Source organism: Seriola lalandi, unplaced genomic scaffold (genome assembly GCF_002814215.2).
Source record: "Seriola lalandi dorsalis isolate HSWRI2012SDOR001 ecotype SW California unplaced genomic scaffold, Sedor1 jcf7180002053444, whole genome shotgun sequence".
Lineage (NCBI taxonomy): Eukaryota > Metazoa > Chordata > Actinopteri > Carangiformes > Carangidae > Seriola > Seriola lalandi.
Genome location: NW_019523997.1, coordinates 480464 through 499849, shown reverse-complemented (window position 1 = coordinate 499849; position 19386 = coordinate 480464). Strand labels below are relative to the sequence as shown.

General features: G+C 44.6%; 1 protein-coding gene across 1 annotated transcript in view; it reads left to right on the top strand.

Moving 5' to 3' along the window:
* Positions 1-675: 675 nt before the first annotated feature.
* Positions 676-19386, top strand: part of LOC111651126 (forkhead box protein O6-like) — a 31712-nt gene continuing 13001 nt past the window's right edge. The window contains exon 1 of the mRNA XM_023401081.2: positions 676-2106. Within this exon, the coding sequence (XP_023256849.1) occupies positions 1618-2106 (489 nt within the window). The 5' untranslated portion in view covers positions 676-1617. The remainder of the gene's footprint in view (positions 2107-19386) is intronic.

Here is a 19386-nt window from a genome sequence, read left to right as displayed (position 1 = left end):
CTTCGGTCAGTGTAGCAGAATTACGCACACGGGTCTGACCAGCGATGTGTCTGCCAGAGCTGCGTCTCTGGCGTTGCGGGTTGCAGGATGTGATTTGAGATGATAAGATTCAAGTGTTTTATTTCTCCTTACTTTGGCTGGAGAAGATTTTTTTTTTCATTCTGGCCTCTGAAAAGCCCCATTTCACCTCACTCCTCCCGGATTAAAATCTAGGGTTACCTAATCTCTCTTAATCTGTACTAAATCTGTCTAATCGGCACAGAAAATTACACTCACTGAGGTATAGCCCGCAAATAATCAGCAGAGGTGAAACCTCCTGCACACCACGAGTTCTCCCTGGAGGGCATTTGGACGCTGCACACGGTGCACGGGACAATTTGTTACCAGATCAGACACTGTATTTTTAATACAGACAAAAGCCCGCGCCGAGATTGTGCAGGAATTCTCCAGTCTGTGGCTTTCACATTGTCTTATCGCGGCTGGACGTTGAGGCTGGCACACAAAGCGCCGCGTGACGTTCTTTGCCAGAAAGATCATTATTAGTTTTGATTAAGAATTTGGGTTTTTCTCCCTGCGTTCATACTAAAGATGGTAGAGAAAGAGAGAGAGAAAGAGAGAGAGAGGGAGCGCGCGAGAGAGAGAGAGAGGGAGAGAGAGAGAGTTCGGGATTTCACTGTAATCACGTTCAGAGAGTATTGATTTCGTGAGCGCACTCCAATTGGCAGCATCTTCACTACAGCGCCGGCGCGTCATCCTCAGTTCACATCGACGGAACGAGTTGTAAGCAAATGAGAACATGTGTGGGATCTGAGAGAGTGAGAGAGGCAAAGGGGGGATAGAGGGGAACAAGAGGAGGTGTGATAAAAGCCAATTTTGTCCTCCTGACAAGTGGATACGAGATTTGATTGCTGGACTATTTTTTTTTTCTTTCTATTTTTCAGACTGGGAATTTATCGATTCGTCACATGCGCACGCCTCTTCATTATAATTGCAGACAGTTGGGTGCTGTTCAGGCTGAATGGACTTGAATGTGCCGCTGCCAGCTTAATCCGCGCAGACTGGAAGATTTAATAATTCACGGTAATAACGCATTATCGCCTCAGTGGATGCTCTCTACACAGCCCTGGCGATTTCCCCCCCCTTCTTTTCCCCCATTCTTCCCGTTGTCTTCTGGAGGATTTATCGACGACTGCTTTGCTAATATGCTCCTTATCTGAAATATCATCTGTTGCTGCAACTGAATTGAAAAGCCCCCATGACTGGCTCTGACACGCGTTTGAGACTGACTGTCTTGAGGTGATGTGGGCTGTTAAATAAGAAGCATTTTGATCACCACTTGATTTTTTTTTACTTCAGGTAAAATGGACGAAAAATTATTATTACTTTTATTACTTCTCTTATCTCTCCACGCGAAGCTGTGATTTCTCTTGTATCCATCATGATCATTCTACTCTGTTGAATTGCCTCCTATTGATTCGGACTGTCTTAGCTTAATAGCCGTATTACAAAGCGAATTTCAACGTGAAGTGATATTAAGGACAGTGGCATACGGGAATCGTGGAGGTATTTCCCTCCCTTGCTTTTCATTTGATTTATTCCATTTCAACTGAAGGGTAAATGTTGATGATGGAGGACGACGAATTAGACGCTCATCAGGTTGATTCGGATTTCGAGCCGCAAAGCCGGCCTCGCTCATGCACCTGGCCGCTGCCTTGCCCGGAGGATTTCCCCGGTGGACACGAGGTCAGCGGGGGTCTCCCACTGGCCAACATCAAGGTGGAACCGGAGGACGTCCCGGCTTGTAGAGCGGGGCTCGTGGGCGGAACACCGGGAGAGCTGAAGCATCCAGCCGGCGCCCCGGCACCGACAGGCGCGACGCACCCATGCCTGGCTGGCGCGGCGCTCGATGTGACCGGACCGCTGCGCAAAGCCAAATCCTCGCGGCGGAACGCGTGGGGGAACCAGTCCTACGCGGATCTCATTACCCGCGCCATTGAGAGCACCCCAGAAAAGAGACTCACGCTGTCACAGATATACGACTGGATGGTCCGTTATGTGCCCTATTTCAAGGATAAGGGCGACAGTAACAGCTCAGCTGGCTGGAAGGTAAGGAATAAAACACACGGCCAGCATGATGGAGCTTTAACGTGTTAATCACAGTGTCTAGTGATAGTATTGTATTATTCTTATTCACCAAGTCATTATGATTATTTCACCTCTGGTGCCATAGGCAACACATGCCACTGTGGGATTCCGTGTCGGTTACGCATGAATGGTGACATGCGTTATCTTGTCTTAGTTCATTACTGCCGTCATTCATTCTAATGGGTCATAGATGGCAGAATGTAATAGACTGGAGTGGAGTCACTTGCTTTGTGTGTAACAAGGCTCTGCTCACCCCAGCAGCACAGAGCAGCTCATGATAGTAGTGCATGACATCCCTTCACAAGGAGCAGGACCACAGTGGTTAATGATTTATCCTCATATCTGCTGTGAATAAATGTGAGCAGTTAAATAGAACAAACTGCTCCATGCATATTCATGCTAATAGTCGGTACACATTTTCTTCTACTTAACAGTTAAACTATCCAGGAATCAACAGAGGGACACTTGTAGGAGATCACAGGTCAGCTGTAAATATTCAGAGGGGTGTTCACAACTGACCACAGTCCTCCACCACTGCCTGTCTGGCTGAGAGCCTAGAGTAACCTCCTGGACATCTGCCCATGTTATCTGCTCCTAGCCTCATCTTGTTTCTATTCATTATGGCCATCTGAGGACAGGGAGAAGGAGGTAGGGAGATCAGCAGGGCAGCAGTGCATTTCCTGATGATGCACCTTTGCTGAGCTGAGACTCTGTGACTAGATGTTAAGTTTGCAACTGAAAAGGCTAGTATTTCCATGGTCATGCGCAAGAAGGTAGAGGGTGTACAATATGATAGCAGATGAATCGTCAGTCCTCAGAATCTGATGACTAGACTGTTCATCATATCATATTTGGGACTGCAGGATATCTGTATTTTACTGAAGCAAAACCACAGAACAGGATTTAGAGAGGACCTCATAAACCCATTATTGAGAAGACCGTTAATGCTCATTGCTAAATTTATCTCATTAACTACTTACAGGAAGAATTATTGAGTTGGCTGCATTGTACGATTCCTACTCATCCAGAACTATCTAGGTGCGTTTCATATCATCAAATACAATCAAAGACTAAAGTAATGGCATATGTGCAGCAACGTGCATTCATATTTTTGTCTTTCAGAGGTATCTGTCTTTTGTCAAAACTTGTTGTGTTGCATAACATAAACTCTGTCACCACTTAGAGTCTCCTCTGTTGGCCTCAGACATAATCACAAGCACCTGACTGACACCTTAAGCCTGTCCCATTAAACTGAACTCTGCTAAGGTGTGTCTCCAGGTAGACTTTGTTTCATTAGCCCTGCACTCACACTAAGAGAGCCTTCAACCACAGGGCCTCTTTATCTTTAGCGCCAAAGTCCCAGTCTGCTATTTATGAAACTGCAAATTAGGGGGTTTGACATTGGCATTCTGAGGTCCTGGGCTATTTCAGGCTAAAGGCGAGACATGGGGCCCATTCCAGGTAATGATGGGGGATTAGGTAAGTTGTTTAAAGCAGGCAGCCATAATGTCAGTATCAGGGCTGACCTGGTTTTGGTCACAGACAGAGTGGTAATGTAAACATACACTTAGAAGTCACATGTGCAGCTTACTTACAGGAACCAAACAAACAGCTGATGGGAATATTATCCTTCAGCAGCATACGTGCATGTACACTAAAACCTTAATTTCTGATGCAACCACCTACCCATTCTCGTGCAATAAATGTGTTCAACTTTTAAGTGAACTTGGCTCGTAAAATAAGAATCCTATGTGAATTAGCTGGATTTTGAATACATAATGAAGCGCTGTGGAATATTTTTTTTTGTTAGTTGTGAGACAGAAGGGCCATAAATCTTAATTTTTGCATACTACGGCAAGTCAATTTTTGCACTACATGAACAGAAATTTATCTGCAAATCATTTCATTTAGGCAATCATAAAATTAAAAGGGTGTGGACTCATAAAACATGATCTGTTTTATGAGGGATTAACAGTAGGACTACAAGTAAAGTCAATTTGTAAGACTAAGTTTGACATGGTTAATGTGTGGTCACATGTCCGGAATGAGTCCATGAACCAGAATCCATATTCCTGTACCCACCCACTACACACACCCCCACCCCCACACGCACAAAGCAGGTGCACTCTCACAAATGTGATTTTAAATGATATCAGGCAATTATATTTGACAGCAGTATTTGCATGTTGGAAAACACTACTTGTATCATCCACTACATTTTCATCTCAATCAACAACATCATGCACGAGCAAAGCATTTGATGCAAAACAGTCTGTTTTTTCCGTCATGGCAGGGGAAGGGGGGAAAAAAAGATAAAAGAATTGTTGGTAAGCTGCTGATGAAATAAAATGAAATTAAGTGGTATAGCTTGGCAGTTTGCGTGGGAGGCTTGCGGGCCGGGGTTTGGAGGTGTTTGTGGGCGGGGGATTGGAGGTGTTTGTGGGCGGGGGATGACCAACTAAAAGCAAAGGAACCTCTTGAAACAGTTTATTGAACGTGGACCATACGTGGCGGAGGCTGTAGGAAAATTATCTCGAAAAGCAGATTGCATGTTGTAAATTATACTGCCATGACTCCTATTGGAAAGGATTTGATGCTGGCTTGATGATGGCTTGTAGACAGCCAGTACACCTAGACAGCACCATTAAGCTCCTATAAATACCTAATGGCTTCTGGTTTCTAGGAAGGCTACAGTATTCTGAGGTCATGGCTTCCTTAATCAGCTCCTTACTGGAGGAAGGTTACGTAGAATTGTGTACTTGTGAAGCTTGTGTACTTGTGAACTCTTTCCACTTTAGTGCTAGACAGAACTGCGGTGTAGATTAGTGGAAGCTTCATTGGCCTTTATTTTCCAGTGCTCTGTAACTACATTGATCCAACCCAAAAAATTTTCCAGGATCCTGAACTAAAGTTAACAACTGATACTGAAACCCTGTGTGTACGGTTGTGTTTTATGTCTTCATAGCTAATTATATTTGAGTGTGAGCATCCACGGGTGCATGTGGATGCATTCTGCATTCGTGCGTGAGAGAAGCACATGTCAATTGAAACAAAGTGTCAGGGTTGGTAGTGTTGTGTGTGTCTTTGTGGGGGCTAGTGCAAGGGGGAGGGGCTGTCTGCTTCTATAGGCATGTGTGTTTGGGCCCGCTGATTGGTCTGACAGCATGTCACTGCAGAGAATGGTGTGTAGTCTCGCTCTTGACTTCATAATGCCTCTAATGGTGGGGTTTAAAGGGAACTTGGTGTGTGGATTGCCCCGTAGGCGCCCAGAAGTTCATAAACTTCAATGCGCTCAGATAATGCCATTGTTATGCTTTTTTGGAGGGGGGAGGCGGTTGCTTTATTTTGTATGTCAGCATGGGTAAGTTATGGGATACAAAATAAAATCATAATACTCAGACGCTTTTGGTGTATTAAGTATTTTTAAATAGAAAATCTGCGATGCAATTGCAACTACTGTGAATCAGTGGAATTTGTCCGTCTCTGCCTGACATAATGTACAACACAGTTTTCCCCGTATGTGTTTACAGTGCAGGGCTTTTTCCAGCGCTCGGGGCACTCAGATTCCCGGACGTAGCGCAGCAGGTCGGTGAGGGTGCCAGGCAGTCACTCAGACAGTTTAATCCAAAGTGACTAGACTGTTATTTCTAAAGTGTCTTTAGGTAGCGGTCTGTGCAGGGCCAGCAGGGTAAGGGGTCATGGGGCTTCTGTTATTGACAGAAATCCGACAAACCAGCGAGATGGAGCTTAAAAAAGAGAGAGAAATGTGACAGCGACTGCGGGGCGGTGAAAAGGAAAGATGAACTGCATGTGAGGGAAATGAAGAGAAGTGCAAGGAAAATGTCTTTGTAGGTACAGTATATGTATAGCCTTATCTTCTGTAAAGGCACCAAACACATATCGTATTTATAACCGGGCTGGATCATATCACTTTATCTAATTGATTTATAGGTGAACAGACAGACAGAGTCTCGTAATCCTGTCACTATGCATGGGCTCCGGCAGCTGCAGTAGAGAGACACTTGGCAAATATGAGAGATATGAATGTCAAATGTGCAGCAAAGAGTGTGTTTGACAGAGGCTTAGCATGAAGTGAGGAGACTTGAAACTTTCGGAGTGTGTCTGTTGTTTGTGTGTGTGTGTGTGTGTGTGTGTGTGTGTGTGTGTGTGTGTGTGTGTAGGAATGCATGCTTGTGTTACTTGATGATAGTCGGGGAGTCTGGAGAGACTGGAAACTATCCTAGACTTCAGCTGATTCATATTTTATCCTTCGTCTTGGCTCAGGGGAGCAGAGTAATTTGAGAGTGCGACACACACACACACACACACTCACAAAATGAGAGCATATGATGCATGCTGGACAGATTTATGGTGTAGGATTATGAGCACCTTACATCTCCCCTTGCCTCCTGCAGCCCGAGCCAGGTTGGGTTCAGGCAGTATATTCAGGTTGAGCCGAGTACCTGATGCCAAGAAGCCCGTTCTCACCGCCTTTCCCCTTGCAGCCTTCAGGCAGCCATGGCAGTTCATTTCTCACTGAAAATGATTAATGTACATGCAAATTACCAAAGCATGGGCACGCATTCAAATACGGGAGACAGCAATCAGGAGAAAGTAATATGAAAAACAATATAATTTTGCCTTTGAAATTACTTCACTCTCTCCTTATCACTCCATCTAGCAGACATCCATGTTATCTCCTCTTTTATCTCTCCGCCTGTCTCTTTCGCTCCACCCATCTATTTATCCATTAGACATTCTATACATTCTTTCTGTCTTAGTGGTTTTTAGCACAAGGGCCAATTGAGGTGAGGAGTCTTTCTCTTGGGAGCTATGGCGTCGGGATTTTGAGCTTTAGCAGTCTCCTGCCAGTGATCTCGGCTGCCTTAAGCAGTGTGCCTCCTCTTATCTAAGAGAAATCTCATATCACACATTATCTCAGAGATAATAGGATAACAATGCTGGATTTTCCCCAGCTCGACTCCTCTCAGCTACTGGGTCTTTTGGAGCAGAATACAAGGGGATGAGACCGTCAAGTTCCCAATTCGACAGGGTTGAACTAATTTGTATGTTCTTCTCAGCTGAACTGAACTTCAGTTGTTGAACCATTTCTTACCAAGCTTATTACCCATGGTTCTGCATTTATTTTTATTTTTTTTACTGCCATTTGGTGACATTTCTCAGAATATTAAATACTTTCCTCAGTTCATTTTCTCCTACACTGAAGAAGCATAGTGAAGCATAGAAAATTGTCATTCTTTTCGCATTGCACTATTTAGGGTGATGGTTTCCACTATTCCCTCTGGCTCAGGCACACACATTTTCACGAAACACACAACACACTTGTGCCTCCTCAAAACCACCCATGGAGGAACACTCTGTTCTTGGGTGGGGTGAACCATTTTTGGGAGAGGAGGGGGCTGACCGAGAGCGGAAGCGACTTTCTGCGGTGCTGTTTTGCTGTCTGATTTGTTTCGAAACCTGTCTGACTCTCTGCGATTGGCTCTTGAGGAAGGCGTGGCTCTGTTTTGGTAAGCGCCTGCGGATTTTTTGGCAAAGCCATTCACAGCTGCAGGGACAGAATGTGGTGTGTGTTTCTCTCCGAGGCTGTGTAAGTTTGATGCCATGGAGATGTGATGGGAGGCGGGGACAGCCTTGAGTGTTACACCAGTACTGGGTGATGAGAACACATCTCTTTTTATTTCCAGGGAATGGGTTATGAAACTGGGGTGGAAGGAACAGAGAGGTCTTCTTCTGTTTGGGGTCTACATGTCATTGTAGTGCTGCTAGTGAGCTCTAGGCAGACACCCACAATGCCCCCATTTCAATAAAATTGGAGTAAAAGTCACTATGTTCCTGCTCAGTTACCCTCCAGCCACATTCTATTGACACCAGTATCCCTGTGACTTGTAGTCCTGCTAATAAAAACTCTGTATTCATTGCTTGTATTCTAGAGGATTTGCTGAACAAAAATAGAGGGGGAACTCACAGATCTTTGTCAGCTGAGTTAATAGTAATATTTCTCCCAGAATACAGTTCTTAGAATAAAGCATTTTTCATTCATGACCCTACATACTTTCCAAAATGACTAATACGCAATTAATGACTCATCATCTAATAACTGGCTTACATCTCAGAAGTGAAATACCTCAATGTGATGTTTCCCAATGTAATGCGGTTAAGAAAATGCCCATGCTATTGCACATGCTAGATGGCTGAATGGACAGGATTCGCACATCAAAGGCTCCGCTAATATGTGAGATATTTTTCAGATTCAGTCAAGAGCTATGTTGAAATAGCTTTTTCTAAGACAGAGCAGAGTCTGTCAGTTTCAGTCTGATGGCTGTCATTGAAGTCATTTCGTCCCAGAGAAATGTTTGTGTTACGTACGTTGTAAATGGCTTTGGATATTCTCTTCAGCATGTGAATAAAATGTTAGCCCTCACGGTGCTAGAAAAATATCAGGCTGTGTGTAGCGGCATGCTTGTTGCTCATCTGTGTCAATGTGCATAGTGTGTGATTGTTGTGTGTGTGTGTGTGTGTGTGTATGGATGTTTCTGAGTGTATTTCTCTCCCTTTTTCCCTGTATGAGTGGAAGCGTGTGTGTGTGTGTGTGTCTGTGTGTCTGTGTGTGCATGTGGGTGTGTGGGGGGGGGTTGATGGGCTCAGTGGGAGCCCGGGTCCCGGGGGAACAGCTCTCGTTAATAATTCAGACGAGGCTCATTATCAAGGCAGCGCAGATTTCTCCCTGATTCCACCTTAATTGCAGGCAGGCTGCTCCACTCAGGCAGGCGGTAGTCACGCTGGGTCGAGTCTTTCTGTCTTTTTCTCCAGCACTACAGGGCCTGCTCTGCTCCACTCTCCTCTGCTCCATCTCCAGTACTCGCCCCACTATCATGGCCTCAGGCCAGCCTACTCCATATTAGTGTACACCTTAATAGCCGTACTATGAACATACTATTTTTATTTGTACTTAAAGATGTGCCTCATATATTTCTGATTAGATACAGACCGTGCACTGTTTGGGCATCGCTGTGGAATGTTTTGTTTTGTTGGCCAACAAAGACGTAATCTGCAGGTCGATGTGATCACTTGTACAGCTAAAACATTAAGTCGATTAATCATGTTAGTTGATCATCAGAAAAATATTCATCAACAAATTTTGATAATCAGTTTCAGCCTCCAGCTTCTCATCTGTGAAATTTTGCTAGGTTTCTTGGTTTTATATCATTATAAATTGGATAAATTTATAACCGGGTCTGTTGACAAAACAAGCTATTTCAAGATGTCGTTGTGGGTGTGATTAACGATTAACTGATTTATCGTAAAAATAACATGAATTGATAAGTAAAATAATCTTTAGCTGAAGCACTTGTAGGCTATATGATTTACACTTCATTATGATTGAAGTACCATTTTTATACTAAGATCCATCTAAAACATAACCTATATAATGCCTTGTGATGCAGGCAGCACAAAGCCTAATGTGTTTTCCTTTGGTTATAAGCCTTGTGACATATTATAATGGCATATTTATCCTTGAAATAGCCTATAGCATGTTATCATACTGATGACACTACAGAATGTGTGTGGCCATGATTGATATCAGACTACAATAATACTGCTCTTCATGCCCATCTATAGGCTTATGTAATGTATCTTGTCTTCATAATTTACACTGACTGATGGGTTTCCATTCAGTCCATTCAGTGAAGCCCCGCTGAGAGAGCAACATAATGGGCCTGATCTTGTCATACATGTATATGAATATTTCAAATCAAGCCATTGTAACTAGATGGGGGCTTTAGATAAACAACACAGATGCTTCTCCCTCTTTGCTCTCGCTATAAGATGAAGTGTGCTCCAAGCTGTATTTTTCTCCCGGCCACAAAACTGGCTTCCAACAAATCACGGTGGCCATATTTCCTAATTCGATTTTTCTCTTCGTCGGATATCTCTTCCTGCATGTATGCAAGGGATTGATGGCCATGTGCATGTGTGTAAATGTGTGTGTTTATGCACACGCATATTGCCTTGTCTGTCCCTGAGAAAGAGATGATGTATGCTGAGCTAAACGGTATATTTCACAACGCTCCATCTCCAGACCCTTTCCAGGCAGCCACGTGCCGGGTCTCTCGCTCCTCTCCACCTGTCCATCAAGCCCCTGTCATGAGCCAAAGGATTGTGGGAGTGGAAAGAGGAGAGTATAAGGGCTGTCGATCAGTTTACCTGAGCTTGGCGGTCCCGGCGAGTGATGGACGGAGCCGCCTCACAAAGGGAAATGTAGTTAACTTTGACGAATCGGAGCAGGTGGATGGAAAAAAAAAAAAAAGAAAAGAAGGCAGCAGAGAGGAGGAGCAGCAAGAGTTATGTTCAAGAAAGATGCTTGTTATGCCAATGGTTGGTGGATATGCTGCGGCTGAACCACGCTCCCATGGCTGATGGATGGAGCTGTGGAGGTCACATCGGGTAGCGGTTGGTCAGGAACCGGCATAGCGCCCCACTGAGGTGTAATGTCGTCTCACCTGAGCTGAAAAGAGGGAAACCGACCTTGGAAAAGAAATCATTTCACATGTGTGGTTATGCCTGGGCCTGTACATTTGTATGTGTAAAACAAGCCATGTGTGAGCAAATCTGTGTGGGAGCCAGCATATGTGTGGGGAGGTTACAGGATTGGGGCGAGGTTGTTGGGTTTATGAGGTGACTGTGAGACCAGCTGGGGTTGAGGGGGAAGGGGTGTGTGTGTTTGAGGGGAGGTATGGTTAGGCAAGGGGGGGGCTGAAATTTCCCTCCCCAATTGGATTTGTATGTCACTGGCATGAATCTGGGTCAGGACGCTGGGTCCGGTGTTTAGTATGCTGACCGTGTGAGGTCTGAACTCCGAGTCTGCTCGTAGCCCTGAATGAACCCAGCACGTCTGCCTCGCTCTGTCTCCGACTGTCTCCTCTCCCTTTCTCTTTTTCTCTTGGACCTCTTTTTTTTCATCTGCGTCTCTTTCTCCTTCGTTTTCTCTCTGCACTGAGAGCCTTTTTCAATCCCCTCTCCTCTGTCTCTCTGCCTTTTTTCTTTCCGTACCCCAGGCCTTTTTTTCCCCCCTACCCTCCTTTCTCGTGCTCTCTTTTTCACTGTCAGTCACTCACGGCCTTCTCTTCTCTCCTCACTTGTTCTATTTCACACTCTCAGTCCTCCCCACAAAGTAGCCTTTTTATCACTCATTTCCCTCTTCCCTCGCTCATTCCTCCTGCTTCTTTCATGTGCTTTTGAAATCCCCTTTTCATCTTTAGCTCTCTCTCTCTCTCTCTCTCTCTCTTGCCTGCTCTCTCCCTCACACACACACACACACACAGACACACACACACACACACACACACACACACACACACACACAAACATATACACACACTGGCTCATTCAGTCATTCTTTTATTATCCCAAAACTAAAGTGATAAATGGCTCTCTTTCTTCTCCGTAAATGTCACTCGGGGAATTGTCTCTGCTCATTGATTGACTGGAGTAGAAGGATGGCCACACATGCACATGCGCCAGTCGTGCACACAGGCAAAAAAGAGAAAGAAGAAGAAGAAGAGAGACAGGGAAATGATCTATCATTAGAAGTACAGCGAGGCTGGGACTGCAATTGTCAGGGTTAACATCTGGCCCTCACAGGTTCAGCTTTCTCTTAGTGGCTGATGCATCATTTGAAGAACTTGTGCAGTTGGTTTATAATGAAGCGCCAGTTCACAACAGGACTTGGCATTCGCAGGAGTGCTGGGAAGCTGGAGCTCGACAAGGGATCAATCACAGTTTAACAATCTGGGCTGGCAGGCCGAGCCTGTCTCGCCATTCTTTTCTCTCTAAAGTGACGTGATCCAGAATGCATAAGTGTTATTCCCAGTCTGATAATTTGACTTTAGCTTATCCTTAAGTGTCAGAAAAGTGTAGGCCAAGGGGGAAAAAAAGGCATCAGAGCCATTGTTCAGACCAGACAGTGTGTGTCTGAATGTGTGTGTGTCTAAGTAAGTAGGGGTTAATAATGCTCAGTCATTTTCTTAATGTCTCATTCACCGTGCCTCAGGCGCTGGAGCTTGATAAAGGTCAAGACTACTGGTGGTTACATGTCGTCTTCCCTTATTTCATTCTCTTCACCGCACAGCAGGGAGGGGAGGAACCAAGAAGAAAGGAAAGTCCGCAGCCAGCCAGCGACGATGCTGATCCACGTGTCTTCATTCTCAGAACCAGGATAAAGAGATTTAATAGGGAGACAGTGGGGAGACGGGGGCGGCTGGCTCAGTCCTCAGTGAGGAGGGGATGAAAATATTAAATTGATAGAGAGACAGAGATAGAAGGACAAGTAGAGGGAAGTGAGGAAAATGGAGTGTGCGAGAAAAGAGAGCTAGAATAGTAGAGAGTAGATTATAGGGCTTCCAAGCAGGACTGGAAGCCAGACTTGGCTGCACTTCAGCTACACTCTGCACACTTCAGCTCAAGTGTGCGTCCATTAGTGCACTCCCATTGCACTCAGAAAGCCACGCACTCTGAGATGCAACACACATGCACATACAAGCACACACACAGTAAATTTCTCATATACTGTTCATACATGCAAAGCCCCACAGACACACGGTACAGTTAGCCTACAGTGGCTCTGTCCTCACACAGACACACACACACATATACACAGACACATACACATTTACCCAAAAAGCTGCACTGACCTAGTCTTGCTTCGTCTCTCTCTCCCTCTCACTTTCTTACTCACTTGCACACACAGACACACACAGACACACACACACACACACACACACATCCACACACATCCACAATCCCTTCACTAGCCACCAGATTGCTTCCCGTCAAAATAAATAATTAAATGCGTGCAATAACGGCTTCCGAAAAAAGATCCCTCAATTAGTGCAAAATGGGTAAGTGGCGTGGGGTAGGGGCTGCAGGGGGGAAATGTATTTCGGGAACACACACACACACACACACGAACACACACGTACACACAGTCTATTACATAAGGCAAATCATGACCCAAGAAGGTTTTTACGCAGTTGTGCAACGGTAATTTGCCCCCTCCCCTTTAGCAATCAGCTTAGCGAAGTCTTTTCTCAAATCCTTACAAGTGAATCATGCCCAAAGACCGGCCGGGGAGAGATGTAGATGAGTGGTAAGGAGGTGCAAGAGGGACAGTTGAGGGGATGCTGCCGGGGTCAAGGCTGTGTGTGTGTGTGTGTGTGTGTGTGTGTGTGTGTGTGTGTGTGTGTGTGTGTGTGTGTGTGTGTGTATGTATGTATGTGGAGCCGTCTTTGCACATTTCCAGGGCTGTGTGTGTCTGGAATGGTGATTAGGAAAAGGTTGTAACTCATGCAAGGGAATTTGTATGGGGGGGGGGGGGGGGGGAATACAGAGCTTAACATTGATGTTCCTTTTGTCAGAGGTGTGTGTGTACGTGTGTGAACATTAAGATAGTGACAGAGGTATATAGCAAAGGGCATAGGTTGCTTTGTTACCTAGCTATGATGAAAGAATGGAAAGTATGGGCTGGATGGACATTTAATAACAGCAATTGATGTGGTTTGGAGCTTTACATCCTGTTTGACCATGAAGATCAGTAATTAGAATTCTAATAGAATTGCCAATAAAAGCATAATTGAGGCTGCAGCTACAGACTTTTCCTTATTGCTTAATCTATAGATTATTTTGATTCATAGATTAATTGTTTAATCTACAAAACAAAGAGAACATTAAGACAAAAGCCCCCTGCAAGCATCTAAAGACCAATGATATCTGTATTGTTTTGGTTACAGTTACATGAGACAGACAGTGGTTGCAAATCTTCACACCGGAGAAGCTGCTGTCTATAAACATTTGGCATTTTTCATTCATCCAAATCTTCAGTTACAACCTTTACAAACTATACACTGATTGAAAAAGATCCCAACATCACTACAGTAACAGTGGCATGTACAAAGTGTGAGACAATAACTTATATTGTCATAGATTAATTCTGACATTTTAATAGTGAACTCCTCAGAGTTGCCTCCTGTGATAAAAAGGGTTCAACATCAGTAACCGTTTTATCTTGGGTATGTCATTTTCAGACTTGTGCACAAAATAAGAGGTACATAAAGGGTTAGATGACTTTAAATGACTCTCTGTGGATCAAATAATCAACTAATTGCTAAACTGACTAATTGTTTCAGCATCAGATTTTAGCGTCCAATTTAACCATTGAAAAAACACTGGCGAACCTGTGGGATGCTTTGTCCTTGGCAGCGTTACTTTAGGTGTGTTTTGGGCTCAATCTTCATACAACCATGGCAAATTACACAATGTTTGAAAGTCTCTTGATTCTATCTGTGCAAAGCATTTTAAGATCCCCATATCACCGCAACAGCTGTTGACGTAGAATTGGTTCAGACTTGTAGCTCTGGCTCCAAAGTGTTTTTCTACTACAGGCCTACTTTTATTCGCTTTTTAATGCCAAAAAAAAAAGGCTTTGTGTGTGGCTTTTGGTTCAGTATCTTATTCTGACTTTTTCGCTGTAAAATTTACCTTTCAGAGGAGACCAGTCTTATGACTGTAATCAAACTGCTTGAAGAACAGTAACCTTTTTATTGTGGGTGCATTATTTTTGGGCTTGTGCAACTACAATGGGGGTGTCTGTTTTAGGGATTAAAGTCCAATGGGACCCATGTGCCACTCTTCAAAAACATATGCGCAGCTGAAGGTTTCAGTGGCCTTGTTTGCTTCATAGCTGTCACACTGTCCCCTGTTGCACCTGGTCAGTCACATGTTTCCTTTGCAAATGCCTCACATGCCAGTTTAATTTCCGACTCCATGCCATGGCCATCCAAAAAAGTTCAGTCTTTCAGCAAAGCTGGCGTCTGGCCAGATTTCATCGCTTAACCTCATGATAACGCTGCACTGTTGTCATCAGCGTGGCTATAATGCTAAACTACACTGACAGCAGGTGCCAACACCAAGCTCACAAATGTTTCAGTGGGACAACTGTATTACAGTAAAGGCCTAATCTGTGTGTGATAAATGCTACAACTGTAAAGCAAACAGATGGATTCCTGAAACTGGGAACCTACTGAGTAAGCAAACTGAGGGAGAATTAGCACTCGTGCTAACACAGCTAACTTTGTAGAAGCAGTTCAGTTTGTTTAAATGTCAGGCATGTTGATTTTGGTATTCAGCATAGGGCATCGCAGCACAGGTCGCAGACCTTGAGGGATAGAGGGAGATCAGAAGGACCTCACCGAATAAAGACAGTGGGTGAATGATAGAGGGAGGGATGGATGGTGGAGAAGAACACAAATGGCTGCAGACAAAAAGTACACTGATACAAAGTGTAAGATGAATGGATGGATTGATGGGTAAATGTACAAATGAATGAGCAGGGGGTTGAGGGAGGAAAAGGCTGGCACGAACAACTGCAGGGGGGTAAAGTGCTGGGCTGCAGTGAGGAACGAAGTCCAGAGAAGTGAAAAGAGCTTATGTCTCACATGTGTAGAACAGTTGTTTCACCTTGCTGCGGTTAAGAGTAGGTCAAGTAGCAATGATGCTTAGTGCAAGGAGAAGATCGACTGTGCGATGCGGAGTGGGTGAAAATGGGAGCAATGGGCTGAAATGGAAAGATGTAAGCGAAGAAGTGAAGTAGCATGGATAAATCTGGAGCTAGGGAAATGAAAAGCTGCAACGCACCGTGCTTAAGTGAGGGCATGACTTTAGAGATGTAGGGAGGGACAGAGAGGGTCAATCAGAGATGCAGGGTTAGAGGGGGTAAGATAGATGGATGGAGGGAGGGAGGGAGAGTGACAGAGGGGAGAAAATGACAGAGGAGGGGGCCACGCCGGGGTCCTTGCGGTGGGGCGATTGCGTGACTGAGAGGAAAGTGCACTGCCGTGTGTGTAATGCTTTCAAGACGGATATTAAGACGCACTGCCCGACTCACACAGTCACTGCCCCTCTCTCCCCTTTTCTCCTTTACTCTCCTCCATTCTGCTCCCTCTCTCACTCCCTCCGTCTCCACTAATGATCCTCGCGTCCTGCCACACTGCCGGGCTGAGTGATGCCCACTGACAGTCGCACTCAGGCAGAAACGCTGCAGCCCCCTTCCAGGAGTGCTGTGACACACACAGACACACACGCGCGCATAAACACACACACACACACACAACATACAGAGGTGTAGCCCTTTCTCACATACATGTATCAGCTCATGCAAAGCTGCTGACAGATGTGTATTTGTGTGTGTGAGTATGTGACCATCACCCTCTCTAAACACACCCACACACGCACACACACACACACACACACACACACACATACGTACACAGACAGAGAACCCCTCAGCGGTGCTCACAGTCACGCACTTACTGTAAATATGCCTCCATCCAGCTACATCTGCCTTCAGGAATCTTTCTGTGATGGATAGATGTGGGCCATCGAGGTAATCACAGGGTACAGCTCAGTCATTAATGATGCTGCTAGTGTCTTTTTTGGCCTCCGAGCTTGATGACAAATGAATTTTTAAAAGTGGACATGGTGAAAATGAGAAAACAGTACGAATACATACAGAAAATACATTGTAGATTTTGACATTAAAGTAAAGTTCACCATGGATACAAAATGGTTTGCATAGAAATACCAGGCGACGTTGAATTTTTCAGTTTGTGTCTGCAGGTTCAGGGCTGCAAAACAGCCATTTGACATACTGCATATGTAATCTGCTTTATTTTGCAATTAAGATGACAGAATTAGAGAAACATTCGTTGAGGTATTCTGTTGACAGCGAAGTGAAATTGCAGATTTCTCTTGTACTCAACCTCTTAAAGTGAGTGTCACAGCAGTGCGGTTCCTTCTTTGTCTGCACCAAGGTATCTTCTCTCCCAGTATCATGTGGCATCTGCAGGTAAGGAGGACAAATCTTTGGTAGTAGGATTTTCTTACTCAGATACCCGATATATGGGAAGCTTGCTTTTAGTTATATTCTTTGTCTGATCTTGAGTGAAGCACCGGTTCCTAGAATGAAATTCTACATTCTACATTGAATCCAATATTTGATGGAGGGCATGATTCCCTGCATTTTTAAAAACATTTTCCAAACATGAACTCATAACTGTAAGAAATAAATCCCATGTCATAATTCCAATTCTTACTATAGGAAAACTGTCAACACAGAATCTCACTTCAGTGGAGCTGTTGCTGTTGGAGAAAAACTGGAGCGTCGTTACAACTGTTGCTGAACTACAGTAACTGCTGCAGCACCAGTTCAAGGAATCATGAGTTTCAGTGAATTAACTGATTGCACAGCTCCACACAATTATATTCTAACTAAAAAATTATATTGATACCTTTGGAAAGCATTCAAATAAACTCTCTTTTTTAAATAACTTTCCATGGAGCATCTTGTCTTACCTCAAGGTTCAAATTGACAGTCAACAAATAACCTGGCATAGTTCCAATAGCCAACATATAAAAGAAAGAAACCTGTGTAGTTTATTATTTTTTGCTTAATTTGTTGCGAACAAGTCATGCATTCAATTCAGCTGCAGTCACGTGACGCTGCCCAAGTTGTGTCAATCTCTGCTTCTTCAACCCTGTATCCTGCAGAGTTTTATATGCAATTAATTTGCAGTAGCGATCGATGTTTCATATGAACAGTTTTAGGTTTTGTGTTGCTGCAGGAGAAAAGGTTTGCTAACTACAGTGAAGCATGATATCTTATGTTTGAAGTGAGAAGACATTCATTCTAAATAAGACTTAATCTTACGGTGTCCAGCATATCGCAGCAATTTTTATACATGAAAATAACATCCCATCTCTACCTCCCACCCTTTTTCAATTCAATACTTCTCACTGTGAGGCACTTTCCATTTTCCCGCCTTAATCCAACCGATCCAAGCAGAGGCCCGATCCTGACTGCTGAGGAGAGGTTAGGAATTAGGTCACAGCATCTCACTCCTCTAATTAGATGTTGTGAGTGTATGCATGTCATTGCATGAGTGTGTGTGTGTGTGTGTGTGTGTGTGTGTGTCTGTGTGTCTGTATGTGCGTCTGCACGCTGGGTGCTCTTAATCCGTAGGTGGCCTCTATGGTAATGGAGAGTCCTGGGAAGAGGCGTTAACCCGCATTTCTTCTACTCTCCACATGTTATCAAAATGTCTGTGACGTCAGTACTTGAAATGAGGATGAGGAGAGTAGTCAGTGATGACAATGGAGGTATACTGAGGTAAGACGCATCATAAGGGGTGAAAGACCAGGTCAGATTCAGCCATAAATGATGAATGTGAAGCACTGTCATTCCCAATCAACAAGCTTCAGTTGAGAGGGCGCCCCGGCCTACACGCCCTGCGTTGCAAGCAGGTTCGGATTCAACCCATCAGTGAGATGGAACGCCACCTTCTCTGTTGAGCTAAATGGCATCTAAGGTGAAAGAGCTCCTCACCTTGCTCTTCAGAGCCTTGTGGATTTGTTTCGTCCTCTTTCTGAGATGTTTCCATGTAGGGGGCAAGGGAAGACATACCTGCTTCTGCAGTTTTAATGTCTGTTCGAGCTTTTGTTTATCTCAAGATGTGTACGTGCGTTAACCTGACCGAGAAACTGACGTGTTCATAAAAAGACAGCGTGAGTCATTTTCAAGTTTTATTTCCCAGAAATCTAGTGTGCATCAGCTCAGCGGGGTGTGCGTGCAAAGGGCAAGAGGGTAAACAATCGCATGGAAAGAGGATGAGAATGAAGGATCATAGAAAAGGTTTTTGTGTGTGTGTGTGTGTGTGTGTGTGTGTGTGTGTGTGTGTGTGTGTGTGTGTGTGTGTGTGTGTGGGAGAGAGTGAAAGGAGGAAAGAGTAAAGCTGGGCTAGTCTTAATTAAGTTTTCAGGAGGCTCTTAAAAGGTCATGGCATGCCTCTGCACCCGAACCCCCCCGCTACTACTGCACCCCGCCGAAATTTCACTGTCCCCCCCTTCCCTCCCATCCTCCTCTCCCTCCCTCCCGCCCTCACCTCCCCATTGCGATCTATCCAGTCATCAGCCCCCCATCTGTGCACATTAGCCATTCATGAACACACTCATTAGGGTGGGAGTTTGAAGCGATTGTGTTCACTAGTCTGCGGCTGGAGCGTGGCGATTAATATTTCAGCGTCTCCCGTCGAGGAGCTGAGAGCAAGTTTGGCCCTCTTAGGCTAGAGAGAGAGAGAGAGACAGAGAGAGAGAGTGCTTCACCTCCAC